The following is a 12729-nucleotide window of genomic DNA, read 5'->3' as shown; positions in this document are numbered from 1 at the left end:
ATGCCCATGTTTTTCTCTATACATAGGTAGTCGGGTGAATCACAAAGGCCCGCGGTTGAATTAATTTTGCTATTTCCCGCTCGAAGGCCATCCAATGCTTCTTCAGGGTAGACATCGAGATATCCGAGGTCTCGTCCGACCTAATAACTACATTGGCTCTACGACATTGAAACCTGTTAGGCCGACGGCATCGTCATTTACACCGTCGGAAAATAACCAAATCCCCGTCTTTAAATACTTATAATATGAGGTTTTGACATCATACAATAGACAAGATCGTGTTTAACTCCACCTATGACCGCTATGTAGTGTTATCGTAGGATCAATTAAAGATGGAGTTTATTTGGAAGCGGAGTTTAGCGGCATCCTACTCAAGTTAGGTTAATTTATTCTCTAGTATAGTACTGGATAACTATCTAACCTAGGTGTTCAATTATCCCTTGCGTATTCAAGAAAATATTACCCTCAATATTATAATCTGGATGAGAACTAAGCATGGTCTTGTCCGGGTATAGGGTAGTGTTTTCGTCACAGGATGAATCTGCCGACAGATACTTGGTGAGCCGGAGACATATGAACTCTATTTCTCCAGAAACTATATAATTGTCAGTTTTAATTAAGTCGGCAGAGGCTTCTTTAGGTATGAATGGAAGTACTGTAACATATAAGTCAAGTATGAGTTTATATGCGGTGATAGTAGTACTTAGACGGAGGGATTGAGAGTCGATAGGTATCAATACTAGTTTAACTACGGAATCGGCATGAATTTGGTACTCTGCTATGTACCTCCTAGGCAAGTTATAAGTCATTTCTTACCGTAGGTACCTCCTAATGTATCTAGGTGAATACCTGTCATGAGAACAGACTGCTTACAAGCTAGGGAGATTACCTATAACTCCCAAGTGAGACGATTACCTGGCGATCACGGACACATCTTAACATCAAGACAGTGACGGTTGATAAACTTCATTAATTCGTTTAGTAACCCGTCAATAAGCCATTCCTATGAACTCCGATGCCTGAAGACAACCGTAAATACGGAGTGACATTTTTATCCTTTCCCAGAACCCAGTCGCTTATTCCTCGCGGAGCTCGGCAATCCTAGCCTTGACCTTCTCGCGCTTCTCATCCTTGGTAGACTTGGGAGTCCTGTACTTCTTGGACTCTGCCTTCCACTCATCCTTGCTCTTCTTGGGGGCATCGCTTTCAGCCTTCTTGAAGGGGTCCTCTCGGATAGCGGAGTGAGCCTCGGTGTATAGGTCCTCAAGACCATCAGCCTCAATGTCATCGTCGAGGTACTTTTGGAACTGGCTCTTGTATCGCTCCTCGTCGTCATCAGCTAGGGTCTCCATGTACTCAGCAACGTGACCGCCGTAGATGTACTTCTTCAGGGTCTCGGCGTCAAGCTCCTTGGACTCGATATCGAAACCGGGGAATCGGTTCTCGGAGTGGGGAACTAGGATACCACCGTCGGAAGCACCCTTCATGACACCGAAGACACGGGCACCAGTGGAGGTGCGGGCAAGACCAACATCAAGGAAGGCCTTGAAGGGTCGGCGCTCTTCACCATCGTGCTCAGCGGCCTCGGTTAGGGTGTACTCTCCATCAGGCTCCTCAACACCAGCGAAGGTCTCGTCGAGGCCAAGCTTCTTGAGGACACGGCGGGCAAGGAGCAGGCCAGTGGCGTAGGAGGCAGCCCAGTTGGTAAGACCGTGCTCGATACCGTAGGCCTTGAGTTCGTGGGAGTAGGCAGCAGCGAAGACCTTGTCACCGGAGATTTCAGAGGTGACGATCTGAGTGATGATGTCGCGGTTGGTGAAGCGGACAACCAGACGGTACTTGGGGGCGTTGTACTTGTTCTTGGCTTGGGTGATCAGGCGCTTGCGGGCATAGTAGTCGGTCTTTCCCTCACGACGGCGCTTATACTTGGTCTGGAAGCGACTATTATGAGGCATTGGTTAGGTTGATTGTCTTCGCAACAACTAGGATCGTTTATTTATATTGGTGCATTTACTTACCTGTAGTAGGCACTACTCTTGACTGACTTTGTGAACGCCTGTCAAGATCCCATCGAGTCAGCAATTTGCGCTTCAGATTTTATTTTCCTCCATTCCGAAGCATCTTGCATTGACTCTCGCGATCAAATACCATTCTTGCAATATTCGCCATTTCTGGCATTACAATGGCTTGTGTTCATCTTGTACTCACCATCTTGATTGAATTGGCTGATGGGGGAATATTATCAGCACGGTTGTCGAAAGTGTTGGAGTTGGGGAAAAAAGATGAAAGTTACGACTTCGAGAAAAGTTGTGGGCGTAATTGTAGTGGATGTGGGCTAAAATTCGCTTGTGAACCCTTGCTTTGGTGGGGTACGAATTAGAAAGTCTTAAACTGAGGTGGGCGACGACTTGTAAAGGTTGGCCCTAGCTCTGACTTCTTGCATGACCCGCTTATCTGCATGTGGTTCTTCATTCCCCAAACAAAATAAACAAAAGTACTTTGTACTTCCGTGCCGTGGGATGGCTCGCATCAACCGAGGCATGTCTTGAGTGTCTTCAAGGCCATTGACTACAATTGTAATGAAAACCCAGGCAACATTTTTAACTTTCATACAATTGATAGAATAATGTCACATCTTCTCAAATCAAATATCTGATAATATAAACTAGGACGCTTATATATTCTAGTTAGATGGTAATATAGGAAAGCTTTAAGAGGCTCGAACGTCATAATGGTAGCCATTAAACAACCAAAAGTGCTCCTATTTGACATAGGAGGAGTTTGTGTAAGTCATGGGTATTCAGATGAATGTATCATCAACATTTTATATGCACTATCAAAAAGCTACCTCAATTATAATTTCTTGTTCATTTTGTCATCGGTACTATATTAGTATGAGAATGCTGCTTACACGGAAATAGGTCATCTCGCCCTTTCAGTCCATATTAGATTATGAACTGAGTCTAGGGATCCCGCCAGGGTGGATTAATCACTCGATATCAAAAACTGCACCTGAAGGTTTCTGGCATAGGCTGGAAAGGGGGGAGATTATCCTAGACGATGCATTTTATGCTGGTTTCAACGAAGACCTTCACGATCCGACGAGGTGGGCCTCATTCTACAAGGTCCAGCAGTCAAAGAATCCGAACCTCCCTAAGGAAATTCCTCCAGTACCGAAGCTCGATGGACGTTGGCTTTTCAACGATATGATGACTTCTTCGACAGATCTAGATCCGTGGATGTATCCGGCGCTTAAGAATCTGAAGGCTAGTGGGAAGTTTATCCTCGCCGCATTGAGTAACACCGTCATTTTCCCACCTGGCCACGCGCTCTATAGGGCAGATTTCTTCGCCGACCCGCTCCGGGGTTTATTTGACGTTTTTGTATCGTCTGCACACGTAGGACTGCGGAAACCAGACCCCAAGATCTATCAGTATGCGCTGAACGAGGTAGATAAATATGCCAGTCTATGCCGATGAGGAAAAAGGTCGGTCATTGGGCTGGCAAGAAGGGGTAAAGCCAAATGACATTGTCTTTCTCGATGATATCGGCGAGAATCTAAAAGCGGCTAGGACATTAGGTTTCCGAACTATAAAGGTGCCTCTAGGGAAAGCATTTGAAGCAGTCGATGAGCTGGAGGCTATTACGGATATCAAGTTAGCTGGTGACCATCCTAGGATACCTATTAAGCCGAAGATAGGGGGTACGCATGCTAAATTGTAGATACGTGCACATAGGGGTTTGACCTTGGTACTATATTGGGAGAAATAGAAAGTCGGTAGAGAACTGCAATTAAATATATCACGTTTTCTAGGCGTGTATGTTATAGATGATGTTTCTATGTCTACACGTGTAGTGACTTGTCTTATACTTATAAGTATCTAATAATCTAACCTGTATGCTTATTGTATGCTACCAGGAATTATATGCCTTGTGATGATATATACCTAAGCTAAATAACTCCGGGGTAATGATATCGTCAAGTTATCTCCGAAAAAGCCATGGGTGGGGTTCTTATCATCGGGTCTTGTCATGTTCCCCAAGACAACTACACAAACAGTCTTGACATATTTAAGCGTAGAGTTAGAGCTACCTTTCCCTAACTACATGTTAAGTAGTCTATCGAGGGAATCTACAGTAGGCCATTGGATTGCAATTTTAGGAGAAATACGGTGGCATTGAATCCTATGCGCCATTGATAATGGATACGGAACGCGGCACAGCGGCCGTATTGGTCCCATCTCTTTTCCCAGAGCGCAAATCAATGACGCCAGCACAAATTGCAGCTGGTATACAAGCAGCGCTGATAGTGCAGCGCCGCGCGGTGACATTCGGTAAGCGACCTTTCGCCGCAGCACTGGTAGGACCGGACAATGACACGGTGCTACTGACGCACCAGTCCGTGGACCAGGTCAACCATGCCGAGAGCGAGCTAGCCAGACTGGCATACAAACATTATACTAAAGAATTCTTGTGGCAATGCACTCTCTTTAGCACGTGGGAACTGTGCGGAATGTGTACGGCTACCGTCTACGTGCGTCTGATATTTTCATGTGTACACCTGTATACCTATTATGTAGTGCAACGGCAAGGCTGACGAGCGGGATCACAGTGGGCACATATCGTCGCATACGTCTTCGCGGCTAGCAACGACCAGTTATACGAATTGACCGGTCCGGGCAATAAGGAGAATTTTACTATGGAATGGCACACTAGGGATGTTTTAAAGGGGTGTCCGCAGAAGGATATCGAGGTTATTGGACCATTGGAGAAAGAAGGCAAGGCAGTTGTGGAGGAAAGTGATATATATTGGAAGAGGACAAGGACACATAGTGGCTGAGCACTGGCTGAATGCTGTTTGGTTGTTTAGGGCTGAAATCGAGATCCTTAATAGGATAAAAACATGCCCCCAAAACAGGACATAAGAGACGATGAAGGCTGAGGCCGCTATATAGATAGATGATCGAGGCGTAGAAATAGGGGTTACAGATAAAATATGCTGTGACGTCAGATCATGTTTGCAAAACTCGACTGCCGAACAGATATCGAATTAGGAGATAGCTCCTAGATTATCTTAAAGGGACAAATCCTTTTCGTACTACAGGTGGCTTACGTGTATTAAACCGAAATATCTGAGACAGGTTATAAAGTTATTCGATGTGTGTAACTCATACGTAAGTGACCACGCCTTAATAAGTAACTAGATCTTAATTTTGGTGCACTAATTCGAGGAGCTGACGAGGAATTTTGTGTTTAGGGCGCGGCATATGTCATAAATTCGGCCTTTTGGGGGCCGTTTTATTACTTAGTGGGGTTTGATTCTTTACATAATAGACTAATGTTAGAAGGTGTTGGTGGATTCTAATCCGCGATAATTCTGCATATAGTTTCCACTTCCGTCGAAAGGGAACCAATGAGAAAATAGAAAAGGCAAAGAGGCTCGTAATAGCTGCGGGTAAGCATGTGTGAATTAAGTAAATATCCCCTGTTTAAATGACGATCCCCCTCGAATCTCAATCTTCTATTGTTCCACAGTTGCCAATTCTGTCTCACCGCACCAATACGGTAGAGGAAAGGAGGATCTAAGTGCATGATATGCAGTCTGCCCTGCCGCTTAATTTGGAAATGAGCCACGAATAGTGAAGCGCTTAGCATTTCCCTCTTTGAAATGTAGACTTTCCCCTCTACACTAGTATCTAAGCCTGTTATATCGTGACAACAGTCCGCTTAAATTACATGGTTTCCTTTCTTGAAGCTCCACAGACGAAAAATTGTTCACGGGGTGTAAAGTAGTTGTCTGTATGAAGGCATTAGACCGACAGCTAAAGTCTCATTTGCGGATTAGTTTCTTGTGTAAAAATTCAATAGTAGGTCGAGCTGAAGCATCTAACAATGACATTTTAAGCTTTCCAGGCAACAGAATTTTGACCAATTAAATATAACTCCGAAAATCTTCTGTAATATTTTATTCGCTACTAATACGATCACAAACAAACACTCACCTGTTTAAGATTCTCGTGCAGAAATGGGACGTACGATCTAAATAACATAAAAAAAGCCATAGCGGCCAATTGGCCTAAATTCTGTTGCCTAGAGCCACTAGTTAGGTTTCGTGTCTGGGCAATAAGAAATCTGAGTGGATAAAAGAGGCAGATGTAGGTTTTAAAGGGGGGAAATTTTGAGTTAAAGGAGCTGATCTTTTAGTCAAAGCCTCGAAGAACGCCAGCTTGGCCTGTGTAAGGGTGTAAGGGTCTAAAAAGTTCCTTCTATGTACCGTTTATTACCAAGGTCTATTCTGATACGCCCTAAAAGCAAATAAAAGTGTAGCACTTGTAAAGTGCAAGTGCAAGTGCAAGTAGGTAAGTGCAAGCAAGCGCGACTGCGACTGCGCAGTGACCATAAGCGCGGCTCTGGGTCTTATTAGTTTTGATAACCTTGGAACCCTAACGACCTGTTTGCTTAACCTTTTCACTTGCAAATACCTAAAATTGTAACAAACTCATAAAATTCATTATATTTATTCATTCCTTATCTACCTAGGTACCTAACCTACATCGAGGTTGGCGTAACCATATATTGATCTATACAAATTTGACTTTGTATTATTCCGTTCTCTTATTCCACCCCCCCTACTCCCCTGTCTCTTCAATTATCCTCTTCGACTCTGGTTTTTTTTCTATGAGTACGACTCTTCCTAGCAACAACTTTCGCTTAAGTCAATTTGACTTGTTTTGGATTTAAAGAACAGACTGACACGGGATGACGGCCGATCATCCTTCCCATGAAATTTTCAAAGGGTCCTTGCAACCTCTGGTTGCCTCTCTACTGGAAATTCACGTTCCCAGCTATCCTAATCATAGCCTCATTCCTTCTATTTAAGAGTTTATGGTCCGTTCAGGGTTCTCGAGTCGCGATTCAAGATCCCTATAGGACACTCAACGTCAGCAGAACCCATTCCGAGTTACCTTTCGCCCATGATGATAGCAAGATCACGATCAACCTAGTGGTGGCCACTCTTCGGAAAGATGACATCTCATGGACAGAGGATATCAGATTGCCTAATCTCAACGTAATTCGCTATGTTACCGATGATATGAAGGCACCATATCATCCGCCAATACCGAAGAAAGGACGTGAGGCGATGATATATCTAACTTATATGCATGACTTCTACGACAACTTGCCAGACGTCACCATATTTACACATGCCGACGAGAGTCCATGGCATGTAGAACGCACATTGAATTCGTCTCTAGTATTTGCTATGTCGCATCTGGACTTTAGCCAGGTGTTGCAGAGGCAGTACTTCAACCTGCGTGTGTCCTGGGAAAACGCATGCCCGGATTGGATTAACACGACCAAGACCGAGTACGACGACAATAAACAAGAAGAGCACTTCATACGTCAGGCATTTAGCGAAATTTTTGCGACGAACGATATTCCCGAGATCCTTGGTGGGCCATGTTGTTCGCAGTTTGCGGTTACGAGGGATGCGGTTAGGAGGCATCCGAAATCCCAGTATCAGAGAAGCATGACTTGGTTGATGCAGACTGACTTGGAGGACTTTCTCTCGGGAAGAGTTTGGGAGCACTTCTGGCCGTGGCTGTTTAAGGGCCAAGCAGTGGATTGTCCAATCGAATGGAAATCGTACTGTAGAATGTACCACATCTGCTACGACTTGCAAAGCAGAAAGTTACTCAGCAAGCTCGAGGAAGAGAGGAAAGATTTGGAAAAGAAAAACGGTCTGTTCGGCAAGATAGCAGATCTGCTAAATGGTATGGAGAATAAAAAGCGTTTAGAGGAGATTGATGCTATAATGGCGGCAGAACTCGTCAGTGCACTCGAGAGGGGAAAACATGAAGCAGTACGGATGCAGCTGCTCTCGGATTCTTTATGAAAAAAAACACGGCCACGGTCAGGCAGGTTCGTTGTATATGATACCCTAATTTTGTTAATGATAAAAGGATTGCATGAAATGATCTCTCGTCTATTCAATACTTGCTAGCTGATTTCTTCTCGAGAATGCAGGCCAGACCCTTTGCTACGAGGAACGGTTGAGTATATCGGAAGATCCCGAATGTTAGCTATGCCGACGTTAAAGCTCTACTATAGAGTTCTTACATAATTTGCTACCGCAGAAAGAGAAGCTATCCAAATTGTGAAATCTTCAGACGTGGCTTAGCTAAAAGTATGTTGTGAGAGAATAGGTTATAAACGGGTTGTTGGTGAACCTTCGTCGGATCAATCCGTACCGAAACCTCGGCTTTTAGATTCTTATATGCGACACGACTACTTGGCTAAGGCTCCTAGATTGTTACCTCCAGCTATTCTAGTTACTCTAGCATACGTCAAACCACAAACCCGACACAGGCCAATTAGAGAGTAGCCGGTTATATAAGATAGTAACCTTTAACTATTGTGGTATAACGAGGGTAAGAACCTTGGTTGGGAGGTATCTCCGGCCCTAGAATAATATGTCTTAGCTGACGGAACGGCCGCTAAACCCCGCAACTCCGGCTTTTAGCGGGATTCCCATGGGGTACTAATAGAGCTAGCAGGGGATTTCTCTTCAACCGCAACCAATAGCATCACTAATGTTACCCTATTCGCCTAAACTACACAAAGCCCATGCCGTCTCCTTGTCATAGTATGGTCATGGCTGCATGGGCACACTACCACCGACAACCGGGTCCTTTGATCTCTTGGACGGGTGCTTTCTTTTCGGTTATAGTTTGTCTCCATGCGGAGAAGTTGTCGATCTCGAGGGGGTTGGATAATGGGGGTCAATGGGGGTAGTATAGCTTGTTCCGCTCGACCAGCACAACAGCGCGGGGAAACCCCTTGCCTCAAAGTATGCAAGGTGCGCAGAGAGAACCTGTATGTAGGTAGGCCGTAAGTGACAGTTGGTATGCAGCGTCACATCGATCCTGTAATGCAGATTTATCAAGCCGAGCTTTACCTAGCTATCAGACCGTTACCTTGAACGATAAGTACCTAACGCAATAAAACCAAGGGTGTTTGTCCCTAATATGCTCGAGCTCTTCCCGACATTTTATTGTTCAGATATCCGTCGATTTTAAGACATTCGAATTAGCGCGGTCGGCCAGGATGGCGAGCACACTGAGCGAGAAAAGCGACCCCGAGAGAGCGGTCTCAACAGAGGAGACTACCGTCGGCAAAGATGGCGGGACGTCTACCACTCACGGCATACCTGATGTCGCAAACCTAACTCAAGCTAACATGAGGGGGTTGAGAATGCCGGAAATCTTGACGAGGTTGACTCCCGAGCAGCGTCTTGAGTTGGAAACGCGGCTGAGGAGGAAAATCGATTGGCGATTGCTTCCAATGATCATTCTCATGTGTCAGTAAATCCTCAGAAAAAGAGTTTTCTTATTTTTCGTTGAGGAAGCATATTAACACAACGTTTCTACTTTAGATATTCTGAATTATATCGACCGGTTAGGACTCCATACCGCTAGTCCGTAGGTACTCAAGAAATACTAATAGGCTGTAGGAATAATATCGCGGCCGCAAAACTCGCAGGACTGCCGGAAGATTTGAATCTAGATCCGAACGCCAGCGAATTCCAGGTGCGCAACACTTGATCTGCTATGAAGATGAAGGTATTGACGTTATTGTATAGACCGCTGTGAGCATCTTATTCGTCGGGTTAGTATAAGAATCCCCCAATGATGGGGAGCGAGACTTAGAATGGCGACTAATCTTACCGGGACCTCAGTTATCTTCTTATGCAGATACCATCGAATCTATTCCTGAACAAGATTGGCAAGCCGGCTATCTATCTCCCAGCATGCGTATGTTCCGAGTCGATTTCAACGACCCTAACAATTAAATGGACTTGTGGTAGACTGACTGGCCATGATAGATGATGGTGTGGGGTGTTATTTCGGCTGCCACTGCAGCGGTGACCAACTTTGGCGGACTTATTGCTGTCCGTTTCTTTCTGGGTTTCGTTGAGGCGGCTTATTTCGTGAGTATTAGAGACTCTTGTCAAGGTTGGAAACTCAATCTAACGGTCTTCTAGCCCGGTTGTCTATATTATTTGAGTTGTTGGTGGTATGTTTATATATTATGATGAGTTTTGTTCTATATAGCTGCTAACTTTTTTGTAGTACGTGATTCATTCCACAGCCATTCGATATGACGCCCTGTGATATCATCCTTCAGATCTTACTAACATGTCTCAGATACTCGTAAAGAGCTAGGACTGCGCACGGCGCTTCTCTATTCAGGGGCGCTGATCTCCGGCGCGTTTTCCGGGTTGATCTCAGCAGGAATAACGCAGAACATGAACGGCGCAAGAGGGTTAGGTGCGTGGCAGTGGCTTTTCGTCATCGAAGGCGTCATCACCGTCGGCATTGCATTCGTTGCCTTTTGGATCCTGCCTAACTTCCCTCGGACTACCTCGTGGCTAAGCGAAGAGGAAAAAGCACTCGCTGTTTGGCGCTTAGAGGAGGACATCGGCGAGGATGACTGGATCGATAGCGAACATCAATCCTTATGGACAGGTGCTAGGTTGGCTTTTGCGGACTTGAAAACTTGGGTCTTGGTCAGTTATAACGAGAGGGTTCGAGTGTATAGATTGACTAACCGATTCTAGCTGGTTCTCCTTTTCGGTATTGTTGCGAGCGGCTCTGTTACGAACTTCTTCCCGGCCGTGGTTAAGACTCTGGGTTACAGCAACGTGATCACGCTTCTCCTGACATGTCCTCCGTATGTACTTACTGTCATAACAACCTTTATCAATGCGTGGCATGCGGATAGGACCGGTGAGCGCTATTGGCATATCATGCTACCACTCGCTGTTGCCATGGCGGCGTTCATTCTTGCGGCGGCAACCACTAGTCTGGCACCCCGATATGTGGCCATGATGCTCATGGTAAGTCAGCTTCGCTCTTATTTCTTTAGAGCTCTACTCTAATAGTAAACAAGGTCCCGGGAGTCTACTGTGCTTTCGTCGTAGCTCTTGCTTGGATTAGCAACACGCTTCCTCGACCGCCAGCTAAACGTGCAGCCGCGCTTGCTTTCATCAACGCCGTTTCCAACTCCTCGAGTATCTACGCTTCGTACATGTACGAGGACAGGATGGCGCCTCGCTACATTATCGCGATGTCGGTCAACTGCGGTACTATCTTTCTTTCTATGATCGCGGCCACCGTTATGCGTATCATACTCGTCCGGTTGAATAAGAAACTCGACCAAGGTATCTATGTCAAGGGCGCCATCAACGCACTTCCGGGGGCGGCAGCACAGCATGGATTCAGGTTCAAGGTCTAGGGTTGTTATGTCGATTTCGGGTTTGATATCTAAGGTGGAAAGCATGAATGAATGGGTGGCAGCGTTTTCGTTCTACAGCATTTTTTGAATCCGGATGCTCCCGTGAGGCTTGTGTATATTTCTCGTGGGCGTGTCAAGCTCTGTATCTATATTACTGTTTTGCTCGATAAGTATTTCAGTAAATTACGTCCGTTCTATCGTAATTAGAGGTAGCTACATCATCGACTAGAAACAAATCGGATAGCTGCCTCTCAACCAATTTGGTTGGACAAGAAGTATCCCGGTCTTTTTGCTTATCCAATGCTGGCTTGACTTGTATCTGATGTACCTATCATATTATGATACACGTAAGTACTAGTGGCATGGATAGGCACATGATATTAGATAGCAGCTGCAGCCACGTTCTCGAGCACTGACTATGCCTAGAACGCCACCGAATAAGGATCTTATATTCATCTGATATATGACTAAATCGAACGGCGAGTAACAACTACCCAATCAAAGTTTCTCAAAGACAGCCTTGTCCAAATAATTCAGATCACGTCAAACGGTAGGGAACCTGATCGTCCAAGTCACTAGTACCGGCCAACAATATACATGAACCAGATTTCACTTTTACTGCGAACTTTTCACCAGATAATTGTCGTTATCTTTATGACTTTCATGATTAATAGCACTTTCCCGTGATTTAATTTTGTAGGTTGGAGCCTTTAGGACTTGGTACTTGTCCATGTTCCTTTACGGACATCCAATATTAGCCCATTAAAGAAACTTGACGCGGAGGCAAGTATTAAAATGGATACAGTACAGATTCTGTGTAACAACTCCTGCCTGAAATCATCTTGCTATGAATATTTCCACTGTCCTATCATATGTTACGACCTAAGATTCGTGAATATTTATGTTGACGATTGGAAACTATTGTAGCATATTTTAAACTTCCCATACAGGAGCAGCCTTAGGAATCGAGCACGATGCTAAACTTATAGTGTACTCTAATATAACTAATAACCCCATGTATGTTGAGCTCAAGGACCTATAACACTTGCACAGATTTCTACTCGGATTCCTACTTTGCCTTCCTTCCCTTTACAGAAACGAATCTTTACACCATCTACCTTCCGTCTTTAGTAGGCAAACAGTCTTTCCTTACTATGCACATACCAAAATTACTGAACCGTGAAGTTCAACTGCAGCATCAACTCAAGAAGCAGCTCTAAGCTACCTAACTAAGAAGTTTACAAATTTACATTCCCATATATTTTCTATTTCCTTGAATTTAGAGGGTAAGCCCTAGCTCTTCAACCCCTATCCGTACACTATTCACTTTATCCAAACTGTAAGTACACTTCCTCTCCAATCCCCTGTGTGATTTCCCGACCTCGCATCATTATACCATTTCCCTTTTTTACGAATTATCAATCTACATCG

The 12729-nt window shown here is 44.8% G+C and overlaps 3 protein-coding genes across 3 annotated transcripts; 2 read left to right on the top strand and 1 right to left on the bottom strand.

Moving 5' to 3' along the window:
• Positions 1–1076: 1076 nt before the first annotated feature.
• GL218_05365 (60S ribosomal protein L5) lies at positions 1077–2211 on the bottom strand (the record flags this gene model as incomplete). Its single annotated transcript, XM_033582027.1, has 3 exons — positions 1077–1941; positions 2019–2056; positions 2209–2211. The coding sequence occupies 3 exons, from the start codon at positions 2209–2211 to the stop codon at positions 1077–1079; spliced, it is 906 nt and encodes a 301-aa protein (XP_033434606.1).
• A 520-nt stretch (positions 2212–2731) lies between these two features.
• On the top strand, positions 2732–7897 carry GL218_05364 (uncharacterized protein; the record flags this gene model as incomplete). Its single annotated transcript, XM_033582026.1, has 4 exons — positions 2732–2785; positions 2922–3449; positions 4163–4534; positions 6899–7897. The coding sequence occupies 4 exons, from the start codon at positions 2732–2734 to the stop codon at positions 7895–7897; spliced, it is 1953 nt and encodes a 650-aa protein (XP_033434605.1).
• Positions 7898–9108: 1211 nt separating this feature from the next.
• Positions 9109–11298, top strand: GL218_05363 (uncharacterized protein; the record flags this gene model as incomplete). Its single annotated transcript, XM_033582025.1, has 9 exons — positions 9109–9361; positions 9437–9458; positions 9515–9590; positions 9644–9669; positions 9740–9815; positions 9887–9995; positions 10209–10570; positions 10622–10900; positions 10954–11298. 9 exons carry the CDS (start codon positions 9109–9111, stop codon positions 11296–11298), a joined length of 1548 nt encoding a protein of 515 aa, XP_033434600.1.
• Between the last annotated feature and the right edge of the window lie 1431 nt (positions 11299–12729).

Source organism: Daldinia childiae, assembly GCF_008694065.1.
Source record: "Daldinia childiae strain JS-1345 chromosome Unknown Scaffold5, whole genome shotgun sequence".
In the NCBI taxonomy this organism is placed as follows: domain Eukaryota; kingdom Fungi; phylum Ascomycota; class Sordariomycetes; order Xylariales; family Hypoxylaceae; genus Daldinia; species Daldinia childiae.
The sequence above is the reverse complement of the archived record's forward strand: the minus strand, read 5'-3'. Positions and strand labels throughout refer to the sequence as shown.